At 37.4% G+C, this 24,149-nt stretch overlaps 2 protein-coding genes across 2 annotated transcripts; both read left to right on the top strand.

Moving 5' to 3' along the window:
* The first annotated feature begins 178 nt into the window (after positions 1–178).
* LOC113504634 (sugar transporter SWEET1) lies at positions 179–10,907 on the top strand. Its single transcript, XM_026887046.1, has 5 exons — positions 179–351; positions 4,588–4,769; positions 5,277–5,556; positions 7,608–7,727; positions 9,591–10,907. Exons 2-5 carry the CDS (start codon positions 4,597–4,599, stop codon positions 9,702–9,704), a joined length of 687 nt encoding a protein of 228 aa, XP_026742847.1. The 5' UTR covers positions 179–351; positions 4,588–4,596; the 3' UTR covers positions 9,705–10,907.
* Positions 10,908–11,804: 897 nt separating this feature from the next.
* Positions 11,805–23,167, top strand: LOC113504632 (2-oxoglutarate dehydrogenase, mitochondrial-like). The gene is made up of 22 exons (XM_026887041.1): positions 11,805–11,839; positions 11,964–12,032; positions 12,215–12,337; positions 12,845–12,929; positions 14,896–14,996; positions 15,253–15,394; positions 15,725–15,803; positions 16,380–16,556; positions 16,965–17,113; positions 17,410–17,495; positions 17,778–17,957; positions 18,296–18,476; positions 19,099–19,317; positions 19,599–19,792; positions 19,896–20,024; positions 20,291–20,412; positions 20,543–20,655; positions 20,959–21,146; positions 21,254–21,350; positions 21,587–21,779; positions 21,864–22,160; positions 22,475–23,167. Exons 2-22 carry the CDS (start codon positions 11,970–11,972, stop codon positions 22,575–22,577), a joined length of 3,021 nt encoding a protein of 1,006 aa, XP_026742842.1. The 5' UTR covers positions 11,805–11,839; positions 11,964–11,969; the 3' UTR covers positions 22,578–23,167.
* The last annotated feature ends 982 nt before the right edge of the window (positions 23,168–24,149 follow it).

The following is a 24,149-nucleotide window of genomic DNA, read 5'->3' as shown; positions in this document are numbered from 1 at the left end:
TTTTCTTAATTAAGAAAGAGATCACAATTTTAGCAAACCTACTTCCAAATTATAAAATATCTTTGTTTTAAATTTAATTTCATTTTATTAATACTAATTATTAAAAGATTTCAATAAATGCTGCAATGTTACATGTTCGTCTTACGTCAACTTATTTGATTGATAGATACACGTCAGGTTCATCGAGCCGGCTGTCAAACAAATATCGGTTAATATCTCGTAACTCATTACTTCTGAAGCGGAGTTCAGTCAGACGGACGTGAAGAAAATACTCAAATAATAATCAGTGTTCGACGCTAATCGTGTTGTGTCCTAAACTAATTTTTCGTCTTATTTCAGGAAGTTTTACTGGTAAGTTTTTATTTACGTCTTTTGTAGGTTACAAAAAACACCTGATTTTAGTCAATTTTATTATATCAGGTTAAACTGTTGATATTCACCTGTAGATTTAGTTGATATTTGTTTGGGTAACAAGTCTTAACTACCTAGTAATATACGGTAAATTTCGTTTGGCAATATCTTACGTGGTTTCTGTAATTTAATATTTGTTTGAGCAATGTAAACATTTTCATATTTCATTTAGTAGATAAAAATCCAAAGGTTTATTAAACAGCTGCGGTTTGAATGACCCATTGTTTTCTCATCTATAAATACAAAAGTTTCTTACTGGAATAATGGAATTCTACATAGTGAAACTTATGTGGTGTGAAATTAAAAAAAAAGTTGTTTAATTTATATACTATAATGCCAGCGTGCCTGGATCAGTCAGTATTTAAACTTTAAAGTCAATAATACAAAATGCCACTTCCTTGGCTTGTTATGTCATCAGACTTACCTGTTCTACAGCTCTATAATACAGATTGTGTAAATTATACATTTCATAATTATGTACACTAGTTATCTTAACTCTGGTGGCAATTATGGCATGAAGTAGACTTTATTGTTTCTCATTATGATAATAACTCTTAAAGAAACCTTTGTTTACTTCATCCTCTTCTGATTACTTACCTTACTTTATGTTTCTTATGAGTACTTTACTCTTGTTTACAAAAAGAATTTGTAGGACACTTAAAATTTTAAAATATTTCTAGGTTTAGTGATGTCTCTGATTCCCCACACTATGCTTTTTATTGATAAAATCTTTTTGGCATAGTAAGTGATAGTGAATAGACTTGATTTTAATCAATTCAAGTCCAATTCTTTAGAGAATAAATTTTCATTTAATAATTCATAATTCGTGCAATTTATTTGAAACAAGTGGTTTTGCAGAATGTAAATGTTTATTGATGAATAACATAATTAACTCAATCTTCCTTGTAAACTGAATTTATTGAATTTAACAAAATGCTACCATATAAGGTATTTATTGCAGAGTCATGGTTATTTTAATTTATGGCTTATAAATGTGCTTGTCATAGTCCAAAATTGTATGATGCCTAAAGAGTTGAAAGAAAAAAAAAACATGACATGTGTGTTTAGATAAGTACAACAGCTTTATTGGTTTTGAAATACTACAATGAGACAGTTACACCGATTTCACGTTTGTATTTTCTAAACTAGTCTTGGTTCAGTAGGTGCTAAAAATCTACTAATTACAGATAATCAACTCAAAATATTTTTCAGACAATTGCATCACTATTCAACTTACTACATGTGTCTCGCAAGTGTCTGTACCTCCAATAAAGAGAATATCCTATCTTTATTTTATCAACAATAACAGATTTGATAAAAATACTGTATCAGTCTGTCATTAAGACATGTATGATATATAAGTGATGATAAGAGTCAATTAATGTTATTTTTAATTACTGGGTTATGGTTTTTAATCCACAGACGTATAAAATTGAACACTATCAGGTTGAAATTTTCTTTAATTCATAACTGTAAATTGTAGTAGGGACTGGGAAGGAATACCATTATTTTATGGGTCCTAATTCATTTGTAACTATATTTATTTCGAATTTCGTCAGTTAACTGTTGTTGCTGAGTGTCCAACAGCCTATCATAACCTATGCTTATGCTAGATACTTAGATAGTGATTTTCCCGTCACCTTAGGCCTTAGCTATCTGAGATTTTACGTAGTAACTTCCAAAATATCGAAAATGTACATATATTATTAGATCATATTAGGTAAATCCCGCTTAATAATCACTATATGACTATAATTTTGATTCCGTCTCCGGATTCATTGTTTTTAGTCAAAAAAAACCTTGAAAGCCGTTGCATTTTTTAATTTACGTCAGCTGATTGCGTAAGTGAGCTAAAACGCTAATTAGCTCTGAAGTCATTCAAGGTTTCGGTAAAAATCTGACTTTTGAAATGATTGACTGCTGTTTTTGAAACCCGAAACGGTATTGTAAGGTGTAAAATATAAACACACATATTTATGTAGACAAAAGTGCCGTGGCACATATCGAATAGAGAACTTTAGAAGAAATTCCCGCTTTTCAAACAGTGAAAAGATGATCAGTGGATCCTTATTACTAAATAAATATGTGTCGGTTTGAATTACAAGTTTATTATTACAACTATATCTGTGTTAAGAACACGCTAGCAGATAACAAAACACGATTAGAACTCATTACGGCGACCTTTGCACGGTCAGCCAGTTTTTATGAATGTGTTACGAGATACGGCTTCGAGTCTAACACAAGCAGTTTACTGCAACAATTGAGTAAGAAAAAAGAGCATTGCTAAACAAGCATGCATGTGAATGAAAGATCAGGTTACAACAAAATCACAACAGATAGAAAAACAAGAGGTGGGACGAGTAAGACACGTCGTAGTACTGAGTTGCAGACATATCTCCTCCTTAAAATTAAAATAATAGACCTGCTGACCCTTAGACGATACATTTCATGTGTCAAATCGAATAACTCCGATGTCGTAGAACATCAAACAACCATTAATTACGTATATTGTCTTAACTGTGTGTTGTGGGGTCGCATCTAAATTGCCTTCGATTAGCGGCCCCACTCTCAGATGGAAGTGGCCGTGACGATACGTCACAGCCGACGGTGGTGGGTGTGCGCATGACGCTTGGCCAATTTAAAAAGTAATTTGTCACAATAATACGAGGCACACAGTGATTGTTGTTGTTTGATTTGCTTTTGTTATAAGAAACGTGAGAGTTGACGACATCGACGTTACGGTTATATCGAGTTATAGAGACCTATAAATTATTAAGGGCTTTTATTAAGAACAAAATGTTTACACGTGTCAGCAATGGTTGTCTTCAAAATTTAAAAGACGAAACGTAGTGTAGGGGTATCAAATAAACTAATCTTATTCGAAGATTTTAGTGTCCAACTCAAAACAACGGAAATAAGAGCATGCTTAAAGTTACCTAATAATGATAAAGTTCTATTGATAACCTGAATTATATTCCGCATAAGAAATATTTATAGCCTTGGAGTATGCTAATGAGGTTTGAATTGTATAAAATATGCAAGCATAAGTTACTGCGGTTCCATTGGAACACGATAGCGGTAAATAAATACTGGCTTATTGGCAATGAACTCGCCATCGCATTTTTGTACAATCTGGTTGTCATTATAGGTAATATAAATTGCTTTTATAATAATACCAGTTATAATACAAATATCTAGGCGGCCCAGTAAGGTATAAAAGGAAAATACATAATATTCACTTGGTAAATATTAGCCGATTAATCCGCTCGTTTTGTTTTAAAATAATAAGAAAGAAATCTACTTAAAAGCTAAAAGAAACTAAGATCCAGGCAGTCTTCGTGATTCTACAGCAAATCCAAGCTCATAACAAAATGTTCTTCACGCGATAAACAAATCAACACATCGTATCCAATTGTTTACTGACAAAATATTTTAGTAATTTCCCTTCTTTATCATGACATTCGTGACCAATTTATTAATTGCGGTATGATAGGAAAATTGCGTCAATAGAGTTTGTGGCCTTGTGCGAATTGCGCTCAGAAGTAGGTGACTGTGATCAAGTGATTTATACTGACGTGTCATGTTTTCATTGTGGAACAATAGTAACGTCTCAAAATATATATGTATACCCATGCTACTAGATACTGTTATCTCCAGTCAATCTATTTATTATACATGTAATGCAAGATTTTGCAAATTTACAAAACCGTTGACGTGTAGCAAATTCTTTGACTTATCTCTGTCAGCTATCGGTGCTTAGTTAAGAGTTGATTTAGACGGGTATCTAATGATGACTTAGCAAAATCTTTGTGACTCATGAATAAAACCACGTCAGCCATATGAGATATCAAAAGTAAGCAAGTCAGGTAATCTTGCGTGTTAGTTAAAGAGATAAAAGCAGTTTTGATTTTTGTTTAATAATAATTAAATCAAGTTGCATCATACATTCCTCTGCTCCCAGTCCTATTGGCAAATAAAAAAGGAAAGGATAGAAGCTTTTTATTTGAAGTTTACACATAGTCATCCATTTACGGCATCACAATTTGAGCGCAGTCCTATTCCTTTTTTAAAGACTTAGGTAAAGACACAGGTCGAACGCGCTTTATAGATATTTGACATATAATTATTATCATCATTCAAAATCAACGCTTGCACTGTTCTCTCTTTTTGCCGCAGACCGTCATCATGTTTGAAGTACTAGCTGACGTCCTTCAACCGTACAAGGACCTAGTGGGGAACATCGCGGCCATCGTGACGGTGGGCCAGATGTTCTCTGGCTCCTTCATTTGCTGGGATATCTACAAGCAGAAGAGCACCGCCGGAATTGGGATCATGCCCTTCCTCGGTGGTATTGTCATGTGAGTACACTGCAGTGTAAGAAACATAGCAAACATCATCACTAACCGCTTCCTCCCCCGGGGAGGTGGGTATCCATGAGGATTCCCCCGCCTCACCAAAAAAAGGTCGGATATCGATCTGTCATAATGCAGTTCACCACTGCGTTTTTTGACGAAATTCTTGCGTTTTTTTTTATGGAAACTTGATAAAGCACTTTTCAGCATATCTCTTTCGCATGTGCAGTAATATGAGTTTAAAGGATTGTTAATAGTCTGGCCCTGGTGTCGGATTTTTAATCCTTTTTTATCGGTGACAACCCTTCCGCTTTGAAAGATTGTTCTATTAGCATCCCGTATGAAAATCTCCCGTTCTAAAACCAACTGATTGATCTGCCCAACATTTCTAGATTACAGAAATGTTAATCCCATGATGAGTGCCCTCCAGTCGATTACTAACAGCAACATGAATTTACACCGACCCCTCAGCACTCAATTGCTTGAGATACTAACATTATACTCTATTTCCAGGGGAGTTCTCAACTTGAAGTTCGGTTTCATCCTTCGTGACGACACAATGATCCAAGTCAACTTCATCGGTCTGGCAATTAACGTGGTGTACTTAGTAATTTTCTTCCACTACTCGCATGAGAAGGTGAAGGTTTGGGCTCAGATGGGTCTGGCTGGTGCGTTATCTGCGGCGCTGATTGGGTACGCCGAGATGGAGGACCCCGCTCTAGTCGAGAACAGATTTGGATCTATCATCACAGCGTTCATGTTCCTCTTGATTGCGTCACCGCTGTTTGGTTTGGTGAGTCTTCTTCTTGATTTATAAAATTTCTTGTCGTATGCTCAACATGCCTACTTTATTCAACGTACGTTTTCGGGTTAGCAGTTTAAAGAATCCCGAGATGACCTCGCAAACTTATATCTTTATAATAATTAGTACTTTTAGAAATTTAAGATTGGTGTAGCTTTTGGAGTACACCAATCTTATTGCCTGCTTTTTGAAGGGGTTTAATGATAATAATACAATAACTGATGGCGACAGTGCAGTTAATTGCTATCGTTTTAAGTCTTGACTACACGTAAAGTGTTTTGTCTACTAGCATGATATATCGAAAAGCAGTATCACGTGTACTGTTATCTTGGTTTAAAATCTAATGCCATGTGTATAATGAATAAGCAATATTTGTAGAATAATCGTCGATGATATTAAACTTAATGAAAACGGTTGATAAATAAATTGTGGAGTAGTTCCCAAAATAAATATATATTATTATACCAAAATCAAAACTCATTCGTTCAGTTTTTGAAGGTCAGATTACATTGGACAGCACCCAGTTTCGCCCACCCTTCACCGCTTCCTAAGTGCTTTTGCTGTGAGAGAACAAACTCCCCAGGAGCACGCTGTCATTCCGTTTACAAAATTATTATTATTATACAGAACAATAACAAAATAAGTGTATCGGTCATGGCACCTATACACTTATTTTGTTATTTTTATATCCAAACAAACAAAAATTTGAGGTCGCTGTATCTACCGATATAACCGACTGAATAGTGGCAATTTAATCCAATTTCCATTCATTCATCGGGAACTATAAATAGCAAATTTCTGGCTTCGGTCTCAGATTCATGAAAAAACAGCGAAGCCTTAGAAATAGGGTTCCATTTATGTCGCTTGCGTTCGAAACCCTTAATACGATACTATCTATTGAAACCGTACTTACTCACCGGGCTTTAAAACATAATAACATAATATTCTTCTGTAATTTCAAAAATACTTTCGCGGTTATTGCTACAAGTAAGAGACACTTTTTGCAAATTATCGATAACTCGGTATTTTCAGTGGGTATCTTATGGCAATAAAACTATTCAACACAAAAAAATATATGTAATTTAATAGCGTGTTTACATTGACCCATGATCTTTTGTAATGAGCCTAATTTCAATGGTTATAATTATGTACAGGAACTGATATTTTATCTCCGTATATTCTTTACTACAAAAATAATATGAATACTATATTTCACAACTTTTAATTAGCAAAGCTTGTAGTATGAGTATATTTCAGAATACAAATGTATATTCGGAATACATGTAATACATACAAATGATATTCTAAAGTGCGATAGACGAAACTGCCTGTCAATATCAAGTTCATTTACTACGTTTATTTGTATTAAAACTTCTGTAAAATGTGAATTATTTGGTATCACTTTAATTGTGCTAATATCATTAATATATGTATATATAGACAGATAATCATACTTTAATGTATGTTCCGTATTTTTTCCGGTATTTTCATAATCTTCCGTGAAATTGATAAAAGAACTTGAGAATGTCTATCTTTTTCCTTATTTATTGCCTTCTGATAAATATTGTTACTATAACCAATTAACACTGAAATGATAACTGAAAGTCAATTAATAGTGGCAAACAATGAGTTGTTACTGTCGTTATAATGTTTAATCTTGTTACCTTATTGATGTCATAATTTCTACACTATTTTCATAGAGTTCTTTTACACAAGTCAGTAAGTTTCTTAATAAGTTCCCTATAAACGTGTTTAAAGTCTGCCAGGTACAATAAGTTGAGTTAGTCTAGCCCGAAATGTATGGTATAGCGAAAGGTTGAGAGGTGGAGAAGACGAAGGGGGATGGACCTTGTTATGAAGCGAGATCTTTCCATATTCACAAATTCATTAATTGAATATTCGAGAGCAAGTATCTAGCCATTGCTTAGTTACATTTAAAAGCAATAGGGACAGAACGACATTTAAATATTGTAAAATTAAGTTACGCATTCGAGCCTAAACCAAATATCAGTTTCCTTATATTTTGTGCATTTCGTTTACAGAAAGACATCATTAAGAACCAGAGCACGGAGGGCTTGCCGTTCCCCATTATCCTGTCCGGTGCCATCGTGACCTTCGCGTGGCTGGTCTACGGCATCATTCTTAGGAATAAGTTCCTTGTTGTAAGTATACAAAGCCAATTCAATCAAGCTTTGATCTAATTCTCAACTCCCTAGAGTCCCTAGATCATAGTCCAAGTCCCGAGTACTAGCACGATGCAGTCCAGTTTTCTCGTTAGCAATTCATCAAAGCTTGAACACCCCAGGGTAGATCAAAGTATAGCCACGCATACATCTTAACCGGAATACGTTGTACGGCGGTTCAGGTTTAGTCAGTAAAGGTCAATACCCAGACAATACCCACTTTCCCTCCAAGGATGTTGGTCTCCAAAAGGAATCCTCCTCTTAACTCAAAAAAATGGGAAATCGCGGAACGTTGTTTACATAGTTAATTATTATATATTCTGACTATCCGACTTAATTTTCTGCCAAATACGTGAAGCAATCAAAACCTGTATTTAGGGTAAATGAAATAATATGGTATCTTTATATCGTAACAATGGCTAGTATATCAATCATCACACAAAGATTAGACGTTTAATATAGTAGATAGTGGTGTACAGTGAGCAACAAATGTCTATTATAATATGTATTAAAAACTTAGGTAAAGGTTACCGTTGATAGTATTAAATAACGTTGAAAAATACAAAAATAAATATAACCTGACAAATTATCGTATATAGTCTGTTTCGTAGTCCTTCTTTCTTCTACTGAAAGCCCGCGTAACACCCACAGTTACTATAGATTCAAAATTAAGGAAATCATATTTATTTCTGTTCGTGAATTTGAATTGTTTATCAACTTTTGTTGTCTACGGTACCTAACTATATCATCATACGCTTAATTAATATTAAGAACAATACCTACCTTAAATTTGCTGGTCATTGTCATGAAATTATTACGTAAGATATAATTACCTACTGATTATAGATCAATAAGCTTAGATTAATTGTGTCCAATCGATAATATTGTATCCAGCGCAATGGTCGCTGCACCACAAATATGTTACTATGTTAAAGTACAACTCGATGTCATAGTTTAAACTGCTTGTATAGCCTCTGATGCGGCTTTACTCACTCTTAAAAACAAAACAATATTTACCTATTAAAAAGTTGATATGAGCGTCTACCTACCATCTCCCTCTACCTACCTTAAGTAATACTGAAGTGTGATAGCGTAATACAAAGCATAGAGTTGCACCTCTCTGCCACACCCACAGTAATTTTACTTTGACACATAGTGGTGCGCAGCAGTAGTGAGGTATACCCACGTACCCACCCACATTTAAAAACATGTACCTAATCAGCTGATATTCCAAAACATGCCGTGATATCGTCAATTGACAAAAAATTGCCAATTCATCCTGTGCTATACTAAATCGGAATGATAAATCAATGAGATATGCCTATCGCCTTATCGAAGATTAACGGCACGTTTCTCAACAACACGTACTAATCATGAGATTATGTTGATGACATCAGTTACGTGTATTCACACGAAAATTACATCATCTACTCTGATCTTTATATTTCAAATGTTTAGTCCACTAAGGGAGTGGACAGATTTTATAATTTTGGAATTTATATTGATGACTGATGTATAAAATTCTCGTGACACGGTGAATGAAATTGAACTCCTCCAAAAGGGCTCGACCGTTTCTCATGAAATTTTTGTGCGTATTGGGTAGGTCTCAGAATAGGACAATATCTATTTTTCCCACTCCTTAGATTTTATTTTCATTTGTATTTAATGTTTTTTTCTGCACCTTGACAAAACAAAGTTTGCTGGGTCAGCTAGTCTTGATATTAAGTTGTCCCTAACTTAGAAGTAACATATTCATCGCCCTTAAGGCTTATACCACTCAATAATATACAGGTTGTTTTTTCATATCGCATTATTAACGTACTACCCACTTATGAATTTCAGATTCAGAACATCGTCGCGGTGGCTCTCTGCGCGTCGCAGTTGGCGCTGTTCGTGATCTACCCCTCGAAACCGAAAGCCAAGCAACAGAAGCAGAAAGCGAAGAAAGCAGATTAAAAAATAAATAGTTTAGTGTACCGCACAGATGCCTCGCTAGTTCGTAAGCTATTTTAAGCGTAGCTCCGTATTATAATCTTTTGAGGTTATATTACTTTCAAAGAGAGGGATAAAGTTATATTGACAGATAATTCTGTCTCTGTCACTCATTCGAGTATCGTGTCAATAAGTCAGTCATACTACACCCCTCCCCCTATTATATATCTATGTGAACCCCGTAACTGGGACCCCTGAATGTAACAGGAGACAAATAAAGTGAGATACATTATGTCGTGTTGTTACACGTACAGTCAGCAATATAAATCAATTAACACAATCAGTTTTTAAAACAAGTTACCAAATCAGATTCAGTGAGGTAAAAGAAACACCACCAACTTCAAATAAAAACTACTGAACGACCAAATGACAGTACCAAACGTCACCGCTGAATACTGGCAGTTTATAAATCAGGCTGTGTTAACTGACTTTTGTTGCTGACTGTACCTGTTCGTGTTCTTATGAAAAACCACAGAACACATGAAGGTGAACTGCCCAATGACAAGTGAACCTTTTTTAAATAATGACGCTGCTCAGTACGTTGTGTATCGACATTTTTATTTTGTGATAAATATTTGTATGTGATTTTATAAAGTGTAGTTTGCGAAACGTCTTTAAAAAGAACCAATCTATTTTGTTAATGCGAAATAATGTTTTAAATATTATTTTGCAAAAAAAATGCATAGATACCTCGTATCTATTTTAAATAATATTTAAATTAGAGAATCATATCTTTTGTAAGAATTTAGACTCAAAGTTAAAACCAGTCTTCCTAAAAAAGACGTTAATTTAAACAGATTGCATCAAAAAGCATTTACTAGAGTTACCGTAAACATTTTTATATGTTTAGAAAATAATTGCCGTTCTTTGTTTTTTTCGGTGTTTGATACCGGACAACACCGATAGATATATAAGCTCATCTCGTGTGGAAATTGTGGGGACAGAATTTTATTGTAGAGGAAAAAATATTTAACATTCTTATTTTGGAAGTTATAAAAATTACCGAATCAACTAAAAAAATCAAGATTTAAATTCTTTATTATAAGTTTGCTTACGTTTTTTTAATACCCCATCAAATGCGGTTAGTAGGTCTTAATAAAGGCAATAATATTTAATTATATACGCAAATATGTAATGTAATCTTTTACATAAAATGCTCAATATTAAGTATTACTTATTTATTTGTAATAACATCCCACAATTACCTTCCAGTTTAATTATTATCGTTTGTAATCTAAAATGAGTTTTATTTTGAAATCAATTGACCGAATATACCAATTTCTTATGTATTGTGATTTTGTTGAAGCATGAATGCTAATTTCGTAAATGTTTAAATTTGTAAATAAATGAGTTTATAAATGTATGTGTTTATTTTATTTAACGATTAGTCAAAGGAACTTCTACAAAATGCCGAACTTTCAGCATTTTCTTTTAATGTAGATATAGACAATGGTACAGAAGACAAACACCTAGGGCATTGCTATTTTTTTAAATACTTGATAAAATCCGCCATCTTGTAAAGTACGTTCTTTACGTAAAAATCACTATCTATCTCGGAAGAAATTTACTCTACTTTTTTTCAAGTATCCCACTAAAAATAATAGTAAAAAAATAGTTTCCTTTCGACTTATTTTTGCCTTTTATCAATAGTGTTAAAAGTTGACGACTGGCTTCAATTCTCCCCCTTTCGTGTATTGCCCGAGAAAAGCATTATTATCATAATTTGCATCGACCGACCGAAAACACCCGTTGCCAGAGCTGCAGGATCGCTTGCTTATGTCCTGCGCGGCTTAAAGCTTTGATCCTAAGTCTACATCCTTCTATTTTAGTAGCATAGTGGCCAAAGTTCAAAATGACTGATGAACCACACAGTTCATACGTAAAATATTGGCTGAAAATATTCTGTGTCGAGTTTTTTAAATTACAAAAAATAGAACGCGGAGAATCAGAATTACAGTATATACTAAAAATGACACTTACACAGGACATACATATTTGTTTTTGAATATTTATTTTGGTGTTTATTTTAGGATATTAAAATAATAAAAATTCAAATGTTATACTTACGAAATTTTTAAATAATATACATATTATATTATGTAAGTATAGTTTATTCGTATTTCCTTTATATTCGTATCGTTTTCGTTTTTTTTAAGAAATTTTACTGTGTTCCATCTCCTGAACGTTTTAATGCAATACTAATAAATGAATCTCTTGTTTTAGATAACTATGTCTCTGTCGCGATCGTTACAGTTGTTTAGAGCTTCTCAAAAATACAAATGTAATCCTGCGGTAAGTAGCAGCATGTTCTAAATGGGGCTAAATCAGTTTGATCGCGAGTGTTCCGCCAACTCAAAAACATATGTATTTTAAACTGTAGTGCCGGTTCGCCTGTAGGTAGAGTTTGGTTAAAGTCTCTAACGCTTTTATGACTTTGGTATCTACCCCGTTAGCACGATCTTATTTTCTTCCAGTTTATGTTACGTCTGAAAGAATGCTATTCGTCAAACGCAGAGTCGTTCCTATGCGGAGCGAACGCAAACTTCTTGGAGGCCCAGTATTTAGATTGGTCGAAATCTAAAGGATCGATCGATTCGGTAGGTACACTAGTCGTCATTTTAGCAATTACATAGGCTACATCAATCTGTCATTTATTTTGTTTTCTCTTCACACCATTGCAATTGCAAGCAAAAGCAAGGTAGGTACGATGCGGGTAGTAAAGGGAGGAAAGACCGTATGACCCGTTCCCGCCATATACGGCGTAGCAATAGTTCGTGTAGACGAGTTGAGGTCACCTTTACGCACCCACTGTGCGTAACGCTTCACGGGTTCGATCACCATCTAGGACAACGTTTGTGTGCACCATGAATGCTTGTCCTGAGTCTGGTTGCCTATAAGACAGGATCGTATAAGTTAGTACAGGACTTTTGTGTCAGATTAGTGAAGGCCCGTTGTCATATTCATATTTTAATTGCCTGCATGAGAAAATAGAGAAAGTCTATCCACGCGGTGAGCACAAAATGTCAAAAACAAATACGATCAAATGAAGGTACCTAATCGACAGGGCCGTGGGCGTGCTTAGTATATCGTGTTCCGTTTTACAGTCCTGGGATGGATTTTACGACAGCGTTTGCGGGCCTGCTCTGAAGATTGATGAGGTGCAAGATGAGTTCAGTCCTTCAACTGTCCGTAAGTTCAATATTTATAAAAATAAATACCTTGCTTTTTTCTAGGCTATTGTAGTTATATATGTACCATGTAGAAATGTAGTGAGTAGGTGCTGTAATCCAAACTAATATTATAAATGCGAAAGTAACTCTGTCTGTCTGTCTGTCTGTCTTTCTGTCTGTCTGTCTGTCTTTTCTTCACGCCTAAACTACTGAACCGATTTGTGTGAAATTTGGTACAGACATAGTTTGAAACTTGAGAAAGGACATAGGATAGTTTTTATTACAAAAAATAAAAATAAAAAATAAAATTTATTACGGACATCCAAACTAATATTATAAATGCGAAAGTAACTCTGTCTGTCTGTCTTTCTGTCTGTCTGTCTGTCTTTTCTTCAAGCCTAAACTACTGAACCGATTTGTGTGAAATTTGGTACAGACATAGTTTGAAACTTGAGAAAGGACATAGGATAGTTTTTATTACAAAAATAAAAATAAAAAATAAAATTTATTACGGACATACTATATAATAGTGCCATCTATTGGTCAAATGTCGAGCTGTTCCTATGCTCCGTAGATAGATGGCGTTAATCGCGCAATGGTGTCATTACACGTGTTCGGTTCATGTTATTGTTTTAATTCATCGGAAAATCCATCAGAAAAATGTAAATAAACAGTAAAAAGGTGTAAAAAAAATAATATTAATATAATAAAAGTTTTACTACAAAGAAAATGCTCTAACGGAGTATAGATAATTCTATTAGTACTACGCGCAATGGTGTCGATGTTGAAAAATCCCGCGAGATCGGGAACTATGTGAGTAAAACCAAAAATCTGCCGGAAGTCACTGTTCCACGCGAACGAAGTCGCGGGCAAAAGCTAGTACTATATAATAGTGCCATCTATTGGTCAAATGTCGAGCTGTTCCTATGCTCCGTAGATAGATGGCGTTAATCGCGCAATGGTGTCATTACACGTGTTCGGTTCATGTTATTGTTTTAATTCATCGGAAAATCCATCAGAAAAATGTAAATAAACAGTAAAAAGGTGTAAAAATAATAATATTAATATAATAAAAGTTTTACTACAAAGAAAATGCTCTAACGGAGTATAGATAATTCTATTAGTACTACGCGCAATGGTGTCGATCGTTACACGAGTTCGGTTCATGTTGTTTTAATTCATCGGAAAAAAGTAAATAAATAGTAAAAAGGTATGAAAAAAATAATAAAATAACATATAAAAAATATAATACTACTTTTAGTACAAAGAAAATGCCCGAACGGAGTATAGATAAATAATCCGAGTTGTCACTATGGTCGATAGATGGCGTTGGGATCGAAATAGATCGCGCTATGGTTTCGTTACACGCATTTGGTTGGGTATCGGCCGAGCGCTTCGGTACCGTCGTGGTAAAATTGTATTGTCGATTGTATTGTCGGTTGTATGGTCGTTTATGTGGATAGGTCCTGCTTCGTAAATTCAAAATTGGTTCCGTTATTTGATGTAGGTTTGATCTCGAATATTAGTACTTAGTTATTTTGTTTAGTAAAACTGTAATTCTAAGTTCGTTTTAAATTATTTAGTTTTAAGCTTGGTTGTTAAATAGGATAGGTTGTAATATAATTTCTTTTAAATTGTTATAAGTTCGTTTTTTTTTTATTCTTTAGTTTTAAGTTAGTTTTTAACTTAAGTTACTACCCATGCTAAAAATGCGATAATAACTCTGTCTATCTGTCTTTCCGTCACGCCTAAACTACTGAACCGATTTGGATGAAATTTGGTTCAGACATAGTTTGGAACTCGAGAAAGGACATAGGATAGTTTTTATCCCAAAAATCCTGCGGGAGCGGGAACTTCTCAAAAATCCCGCGAGATCGGGAACTATGTGAGTAAAACCAAAAATCTGCCGGAAGTCACTGTTCCACGCGAACGAAGTCGCGGGCAAAAGCTAGTAATAAATAAAATCTACTTAAATAATATTTCAGAACCGCAAACCGGCGGCCAGAAGGGTCAGCAATCCGAGGATGAACTTCGCGAGACGATAAGACTAAACTTGGCTGTGATGAGCCTTATTCGAAGTTATCAGGTACCGAGGAATGATCAGCCGCATTATTGAACTTACTTTTGGACACTTGTAATTGTTGATCTCGAGTTTATAATAACGACAGATTTATTGGCACACGTGACTTAACGGGGAAATGTAATTTTCATTCATTAATTTAGACATTTTCTATTTACGTCAATAGTAATGTTACTTATTTACAGGGACTTTACAAGTTATTACGTAATATCTATGCAAGTTTCTGGTTGCTACTAACTACATGTTTGTTTCTTGTCTGTAGGCTAGAGGGCACTTCCTCGCGAAGACAGATCCGTTGAACCTGACGTTGCCAGCCAGACTCATTGCCCAGACTAAGCACTTGCCGTTGGACACGCAGGGAATCGAGACCGTGGTCGTGGCTCGAGAGCTGACGAGTGCATTGAGTAAGGATAATAATATTGTATAGGATTTATTATTATTAAAATTCAATATGTGTTGTCCCTGTCACCCGTAGCCATTGTCACTAAATATGACGTGTTTTATGAAAATATTGTTGGAACACCACAAACAAACAACCCGTTTCGATTAAAAAACTGAGCCAAACTTGATCAACCTCTTATGGGACGACCATAATGACAATTATTATACGAAAACCTTGCTGAAACAAAAGCATTTGGTACAAACTACTCACATCGTTTATTTCCCATTAGTACCTAAAACTAGGTACCCAGTGCATTTAGTTACATCGCAATTAATATTATAATTTGTTGCAGAGGAGAAACACATGGACAGGGTATTCGAATTACCACTTAGAACGTATATTGGAGGAAAAGAAACTCGATTGCCTCTCAGGTAAGAACCAGTTTCAAAGGTCTGTATTTCGTGAGAAAAATGAGATGTGTCACACTTGTCAGGAGCATAAAGCCTTCTATTACCAGTTTTGGTGAAATTTGTGGTATCTGTGGTAGAGAGACGGTAGGACCCCTGAACTCGTCGAGGACTGAGTGCTGCACATAGTCTAGTAGAGGTACTCCCTACTGAGGCAATCCTCCACCCGTTGAGAATATTGTAAGGAAGAGAGACGCCGGTCTATTTTGAAGCTCACCGTGTCTCGCTTCGACAATTGCAACAGACTTTAATGATGGTTTTGAGCCCCTTGAACTTGATTTTTTATCGATTCAATTATAAACTTATGAGTGGAATACTCCAATTATTATGTAGACTAGCCTGTTGGTCTAGTGGTTAGTCACCCTGGCTGCTATACCCGGAGGTCGTGAGTTCGATTCCCACCCAGGACAAATGTATGAGTGATGACCACGAACACTTTGTTCTGTTTCTGGGTGTAATTTGTCATATTCTTTAATTCATAATACAAGCTTTGCTTAATTTAAGACTATATTATTATTAAAGATACATTGTCTCATTCAGGGAAATCATTAAACGTTTGGAGAATGTTTACTGCCAGTCCATCGGCATGGAATACATGCACTTGAACGATGTGGACGAAGTGCACTTCCTGCGCGAGCGTATGGAGACGCCCGGCGCGCTCGACAAGTCCAACGAAGAGAAACGACTCATCATGAGACGGCTTACTAAGGCTGTTTTGTAAGTTAAATTCGATCTGTTTTGTAAGTTAGGGATCTACGGGGGACCTATGTAGTAAAAATTGAGAGGTTGATTCCATCCAATTATTACCATCTTACCTTTGATGTTTAGTTTAAAGTATTATGGATCTTAATTATGGGTCATTTTTAAATGGAGAATGTATTCTGGGACTGCTGATAAAAAAAATACTGGAGGCGCCAAGAAAAGTCTTCGGTCATGAGCAGTAATCGTGCCGCATCAGGGCCAGAATAAAATTGTCGACGGTTGACGACGCCGGAATGTAGCCGCAAAATACAGGCCAGGCCAACTTACTTCCTTCAAAATGACCACTGTTAATGTGTAAAAACGATATTAAATTACATTTTCAAGCTTGTACAACAGCTATATGTATACAATTTTCCCAATTAGCTTGGAAAAGTATTTCGCGACCAAGTGGCCGTCCGAGAAGAGGTTTGGACTTGAGGGCGGTGAGAGCATGATCGTGATGTTAGAGGAGATCGTGGACACCAGCACCAAGCTCGGGATCCAGTCCATTGTGATGGCTATGCAGCATCGAGGTAAACGTTTATTTTTCCTTGCTTTGATAAATCCGTAAAAGTAGTTTTATTTCAATTGATACACTCCTTTTAATTGTTCTCCATAACGGTCATGGCGACTATTTTTTGGTGCTGTGAATTGGCGTCCAAGTTTGTTTTGTTCAAAGACGAAGCCGCCAACTGCTGGATTTCATACATTTATTTATCTATATACTAAAAACTGCACAACTTCTTCTGCAAACGGTCATAATTTTGTAACTTAAATGTTAACTAAGCGAGCAAAAACACCAATCAACCACTTAATCTCTTTCATGTAGGTCGTCTGAATATGTTGGTGAATGTATGTCGCAAGCAGCTGACCGATGTGTTTGCTCAGTTCAAGCCCATGGAGCCTAAAGAACCGGTGAGTCCCATTAGTAGTAAAATTTCTTCATTGAAATCCAAGTCCAGTAACCTAATGCAAAATCGCCTATATGTAATACCCAGACGAGGTATAAACCGCCCGCGGCATCGCCTGCATGTAACACGGCAAAAATTTTCCTTAGTTATTCCTTTCTCGAGTGTACCAACTACTTCTACTTATGCCAAATAAAAATTAACTTAGCTAAGCTTTCAACTGTGAAAGCGTAATAATTTCCTTAAATTACTTCACCGGTTTGTTAATTAGACTAACCATATTCGATAGGGTTCCGGAGACGTGAAGTACCATTTGGGCACGTACATCCACCGGTTCATCCGGCGCACCAACAAGTACATCAAGGTGTCGATGAGCTGCAACCCCTCCCACTTGGAGACGGTCACGCCCGTCGTGGTGGGCAAGGCCAAGGCTGAGCAGTTCTGGAAGGGCGACAACAATGGAGACCAGGTGACTACTCACTTTTGTTTGCTACGAATATTTGACCCTAATAATGATTCATTTGCTACGAATATTTGATGCTCTACGAATTTTCAAGTTGCTACGAATGATCCATTTCCTACGACTGTTTCGATAGCTATGAATTTTTCTATTTGCTACGGATGTCTCAATAGCTACGAGTTGCCATTTGCTACGAAAGTGTCAGTTAGTTACGAATATTCATTTATTATAAATTTTCTTTTTTGAGTGAATGTGCTGTGAAATGATATAGAATCTAAACTCAAAAACCTGAGTATGAATATGAGGTTAAGTTAGTACTAATATAGTATACTTAATGTTATACCCAGGTAATGGCTATTATAATGCACGGCGACGCGGCGATGTGCGGGCAGGGCGTGGTGTACGAGACGTTCACGCTGAGCGCGCTGCCCAACTTCACGACTCACGGCGCCATACACATCGTGTGCAACAACCAGATCGGGTACACCACCGACCCGCGCTTCTCCAGGAGCTCGCCCTACTGCTCCGGTGAGATTTCTATGAAACTAGCCTAAGAACACTCGCATATCGCATCTTTTATACAAAAAAAAAATGATCTGAAATGGCTCAATCCGTTCGGGAGCTATGATGCCACGGACTGACACGCTAAACTTATAATATAAAGCCTCGTTTGCGTCGGGGGTTTAAATTTGTTTTTTTTTGTATTTTGTAATAGTTTTTTATAGCAGAATTATTCAATTATTAGCTAACTAGCTTTTCGCCCGCGGCTTCGCCCGCGTTGAGGTCGGTTATATGGCGTTTCCAAGAGAACTCTTCAAAAATCAGGGATAAAAACTATCCTATGTTCTTTCTCGTCAACTCTATCTCTGTACCAAACTTCATTTAAATCAGTTCAGTGGGCTAGACGTGAAAGCGTAACAGACAGACAGAGTTACTTTCTCATTTATAATATTAGTAGGGATTAACTTGCTCACCTAACCAACCGTTGGCGTTGTAGTGATGTATTTGACAACAAATTAAATTGATCCAATTTAAAAAACGATTTACTCCTATGTCACGAAAGATTTTTGCATCTAGCATACACACCTCCTCCGTAAAACCAGTGAGTTAGTAGTAGGCGAGCTGATAGCTGATACCCGGTTGTGTTTAGACATCGCGAAGATGATCGACGCGCCGGTGCTGCACGTGAACGGCGACGACCCCGAGGCGGTGGCGCACGTGGCGCGCCTCGCCATCGAGTACCGCTGCAAGTTCAAGAAGGACATCGTGCTCGACTACGTCTGCTACCGCCGCTTCGGACACAGCGAGGAGGACGAGCCCATGTACACGCAGCCCTTCATGTACAAGATCATCAAGGGATTGAAGACCAGTTAGTCGATTAATATCATTGTTAAATATGTACCGACTCTATAGGAACTGGATGCATCCAGGATGCAACTATATTGGGATCGCCTGCCATTCTAACCGGATACAGTAAGTCTTTCAATGAGCGACTGAGGCGACTGCCTACTTGACCTCCTCAACCTATTTACCTGACCAACACGATACGGCAAAGATATATTATCTTGATTGGAACAATTGAACCATTTCTAGTTATCAAATAAGTTGCATTTACAAAATGCTGCATAAATCCTGGCGCATAATTTTCAGTTGATGTCATATACGGCGCAAAGTTGAAAGCGCAAGGCATAGCCACTGATGCAGATATCAAGGGCTGGGAGAAGGAGTACATGGACACGATGAACACGCACTTCGATGCTTCCAAGAAGATCACCAAGCTGAGCATCATGGACTGGGTCGACACGCCCTGGACCGGTTTCTTCGAAGCCACTGATCCTAAAAAGGTTTGCTCCTAAAACTGGAACTATAATAGGATCTAATTAAATCATTGATCGCGATCAAAATCGCAAGAATGAAGAACTATAATTGGCACTTCATCTGTTTCAGATAAAAGAGACTGGTATTAGTCAGGCGGCAATAAATACAATAGCTGGTCACTTCTGTAAGCCGCCAGAACCTTGGGCCTTCGAACTCCATCCGGGTGTCGCTAGGATATTGGCCAACCGAGAGAAAATGGTCAGTTTATTTTATCAGATACTTACTAAGTATACAAAGTTTGTTTGTTGTCATAAAAATTGACCCCAAGAAACGATCAGTGTTTCAAGCCATACGGCAAGCACGCATACGGTACGTCTAGTTTTATATCAATACCGGCACCAATGGCTTGTCAGCTAAGTGTCACTTAGAGAGAACGAGGTAGAACTTTTCAGTTAACCTTCATTATTCAACTAATTCTGTGTAAAATACCAACTGTTCAAGTCTCGTGCCTGCCTTTACCGTAGGTCGCAGAGGGTATAGCGGACTGGGCGATGGGTGAAACACTGGCTTACGGCTCGCTGCTCAGAGACCAGATCCACATCCGCTTCACCGGCGAGGACGTCGAGCGAGGCACGCTCGCACACAGGTACGCACATACTAGATGCTGACACCAGCAAACGAAACTTGTTACATATACTGCATAGATTTAGATTTCTACCAGCCCAGTTAATTACTAGAACCATGTGGGGTGTTCAGTATCAGGTTGTTGTTTTCAGGCATCACGTGTACCACCACCAGAGCGTGGACGGCGCCACTTACCGCGTCCTCGACTTCCTGTATCCCGACCAGGCGAAGTACTCGCTCCATAACAGCTCTCTGTCTGAGTTTGGTAAGACCATCCTCCCGAGTTCCTCATGTCAGATTTCTTTAGATAATACGTGGTTTTCATTTTTCATAGATTATCTTATAATCATTGGCAATTTTGACTGCATGGATAGCAGAGTGGTCGAAGTCAAACCCACTGTGCGTGACTTGTCGCGTATTCGATCCCCGCGTAGGATAAGCATTTTCAATGCTTTCGAAGGTGTCGAACTTACTTAAATGTATGACAAAATTTCCAGCGGTCTCCAATAACTTAGTAAATCTTCGATAAACTCAATAGTTTTCCTGTTCAACAAGGGTTACTGTTCAGGTATTTTGGGTTACGAGTGCGGCTACTCGTACTCCAGCCCGCACCTGCTGTCCATCTGGGAGGCGCAGTTCGGGGACTTCGCGGACACGGCGCAGCCCGTCTTCGATACTTTCATCGCCAACGGCGAGAGCAAGTGGATCTGCCAGTCCGGCATTGTCGTCCAACTTCCGCACGGCATCGACGGCGCGGTGAGCAACTAATACCCAGGCATTTTAAGTGAACAATGCGAGTAAATGAATGTCTCTAAAAGCTATGTTCTTCGCACTTTGTCTTCATTATAAATTCTTATGGTCAGGGGCCGGAACATTCGTCAGGACGCATTGAACGGTACTTGCAGCAATGTGACGACGATGAATCATACATCCCCGATCTGGATGATAAGGACATGGCACGTAAGTACCTCAACATGTATGAGACTACTGCAAAACCAATACATGTAAACTTTTGCAAAATCCCGGTCCCTTGGAGTCGCGAGTCCCACCGCTTATAGATATGACTCACTAAATAAAACTTTTATCATCATCATCATCATCATCATCATCATCATCATCATCATCATCATCAGCATCATCATCAGCCTATCGCAGTCCACTGCTGGACATAAACTTTTATCTGCTTTCTGTTAAAGTGAAACAACTGCGTGCCTGTAACTGGATCGTTGTTCACCCGACTGTGCCTGCGAACTACTTCCACATGATCCGTCGGCAAATCGCCATGCCCTTCAGGAAGCCACTGATCGCGATGACTCCGAAACTTGGACTCAAGCATCCCTACTACCGGTCTAAATTCTCTGACTTCCTTATTGGAACTGAATTTAGAAGGTAGCTTCTTAGATAATTATTAAAATTGTAGTGAATCTTTATTTTCTTCGGGAATTCACAAAAGCTACATTATTTTATTTTCAGAGTAATCCCTGAAGATGGACCAGCTAGCAAGAAGCCAGAGAATGTTAAAAAGTTAATTTTCTGTGCGGGTAGCGTTGCGATTAAGATAAATGACGTAAGGAAAGAGAAGAAACTTGAGGAAAAGATTGCTATTTGCCGTATTGAACAGTTGTATCCGTTCCCGTACGACTTAGTGCTCAAAGAGTTCTGTAAATACGAGAAAGCTAAAAAGGCGTGGTGTCAGGAGGAGCACAGGAACCAAGGCGCTTGGTTATTCTGCAAAGTACGAATGGAGAATCTGTTCGAAGAGAAAATAGAGTGAGTTTACACAACTTATTACAAAGAAACATTTAGGTATACAAACAAAAGAGAAATCGTGTACGTAACACACGATTTCTCTTTTGTTTTATCGAGTCAACAAAAATAATGTTTTAGTTGAAATATAGCCTGACGCTATAATATATCAGCGCACCCTTTTTATTGACTAGCGTCGTCATTAGCTTTCGCTGCCCTACGTTTCACCATTTTTGCATCGTTACCAGAAGGACTTATTACATTTATTGTTGTCAAATACCCTACTTTTGTAAAAACTCTTTGCTGGTCTAACAACGGTTCCTCTTCATCCTTCACAGATGTATCGCAAGACCTTCAAGTGCGGCATCAGCGACTGGGATCAAATGGATTCATGCAAAAGAATTTAAGGAACTTAAAGATAAAATTGTCGCTGGTTGCTAATTCGGTTAAAATGTCCGAAAATAAAAATTGTTGTAGTAGTTTTCAAATAATTCTTATCATTTCCATCTGGCGAACAACCTACATTTGTCACTTGAATGGGATTATGTGCATGCTAGGAATCAGTGGCACTAAGTTTAAGTGGCTCGTAGAGACAAAAAACTTCCGACACACCAAACCGAACCACATTAACATTCATTGTTTTGTAGAGCAACGTAATAGAAATGAGTATTTAGAATTCGATGATACGTTCTGTCCTCCTTTTATACTTATATTTAGTTTGTTCACTTTGGCTATAACTTTTTGAATATTGTGTTTATAGAACAATATTTAAAGTATATACAAGTCGAGGTGAATGCAGTCGGAAGTGAGGGTAGAACACTGGATTCTTGTAGTAATCACGTTCGATCAATATTGTCTTGTTTACATGTTATTTATCGTACGTTAACTATCAAAGGAACTATTTTTATTACAGGGACATAATGTTGCCTAAAAATAAGCAATGGTATGCTTAAATGTTAGTTTTTGGTGTGGAAGTTGTAAATAAATTGTCTAAAGAACTTTTTTGACGTAAATATAATTTTAAATACGAATTCAGTCTTTTCATTATGCAATTTAGATTATAATATCATTGAGCCTTCGATTTTAAGCAAGCTCCTGCGTACACACAGGTATGGTATGGTATGGTATGGTATGGTATGGTGCAAAGGGCGAAGGTATCGAAGACTTGTGTAGTATTCGATACCCGACCCTTTTGCATCCAAGCGACTACCGCCCTACAAATTCATTGAGGGTCGTACACTAGCGGCGTCGCGCCACTCGGTATCTCTAAAAATAAGTTTAGTGATATCTCTCTTTTCGTTACAAGACACTTCCTCTCTGAACAGTTTTCAGTGTTCAGCGGCGTTTGGCGCTATTGTGATAAAATTCTTCTGAACAGCTAGCACTTGTATCTAAGGGCCCTCGCCCACGGGCGACTTTTTGTAGCGATGCAGTCGCGATGCTCTCGCGCGTAGCATCGATACAGACGCGAAGCAGTCACTAGCTGTGTGCCCGCGCCCACGGGACCAGATTCAGTCGCGATGCAAAAGCGATTCGGTCGCGATGCAAACGTGATTCGGATCAGTGGATCTTGGATCAGTACAGTTGCAAGATGGACTCCGTTGAGGCAACATTAGTCACGTTGTCTTTAGTGCTGCTTTTACGTAAGCAGCCGAAGCGTAGGCAACGGAAGCAGCGTCAATATTGGATGCATCCATTTAATACCCAGAGATTACTTTGTGGACATCATGTAACAACATTCAAACAACTCAAAAATTATGATCTTAAATTCAAAAGTTGTTATAGAATGTCATATTCGACGTTTTGTGAATTGCTTTCGCGTTAATAGCGCGAAGCGCACGAGCGTTTGTATCGATACAATCGCGATGCAGTAGCGCGTTGCAAATGCGACTAACACGCGTTAGAAGTGATGCAGTCGCGCGTTTGCTAAACGCGCGACTGCATCGCTACAAAAAGTCGCCGTGGGCGAGGGCCCTAAATGGTATGATGGGCAGTATCACCCTGCAGAACCAA

This window comes from Trichoplusia ni, chromosome 22 (assembly GCF_003590095.1).
Source record: "Trichoplusia ni isolate ovarian cell line Hi5 chromosome 22, tn1, whole genome shotgun sequence".
Taxonomy (NCBI): domain Eukaryota; kingdom Metazoa; phylum Arthropoda; class Insecta; order Lepidoptera; family Noctuidae; genus Trichoplusia; species Trichoplusia ni.
Note: the sequence above shows the minus strand (reverse complement) of the source record. Positions and strands in the feature narration are given on the sequence as shown.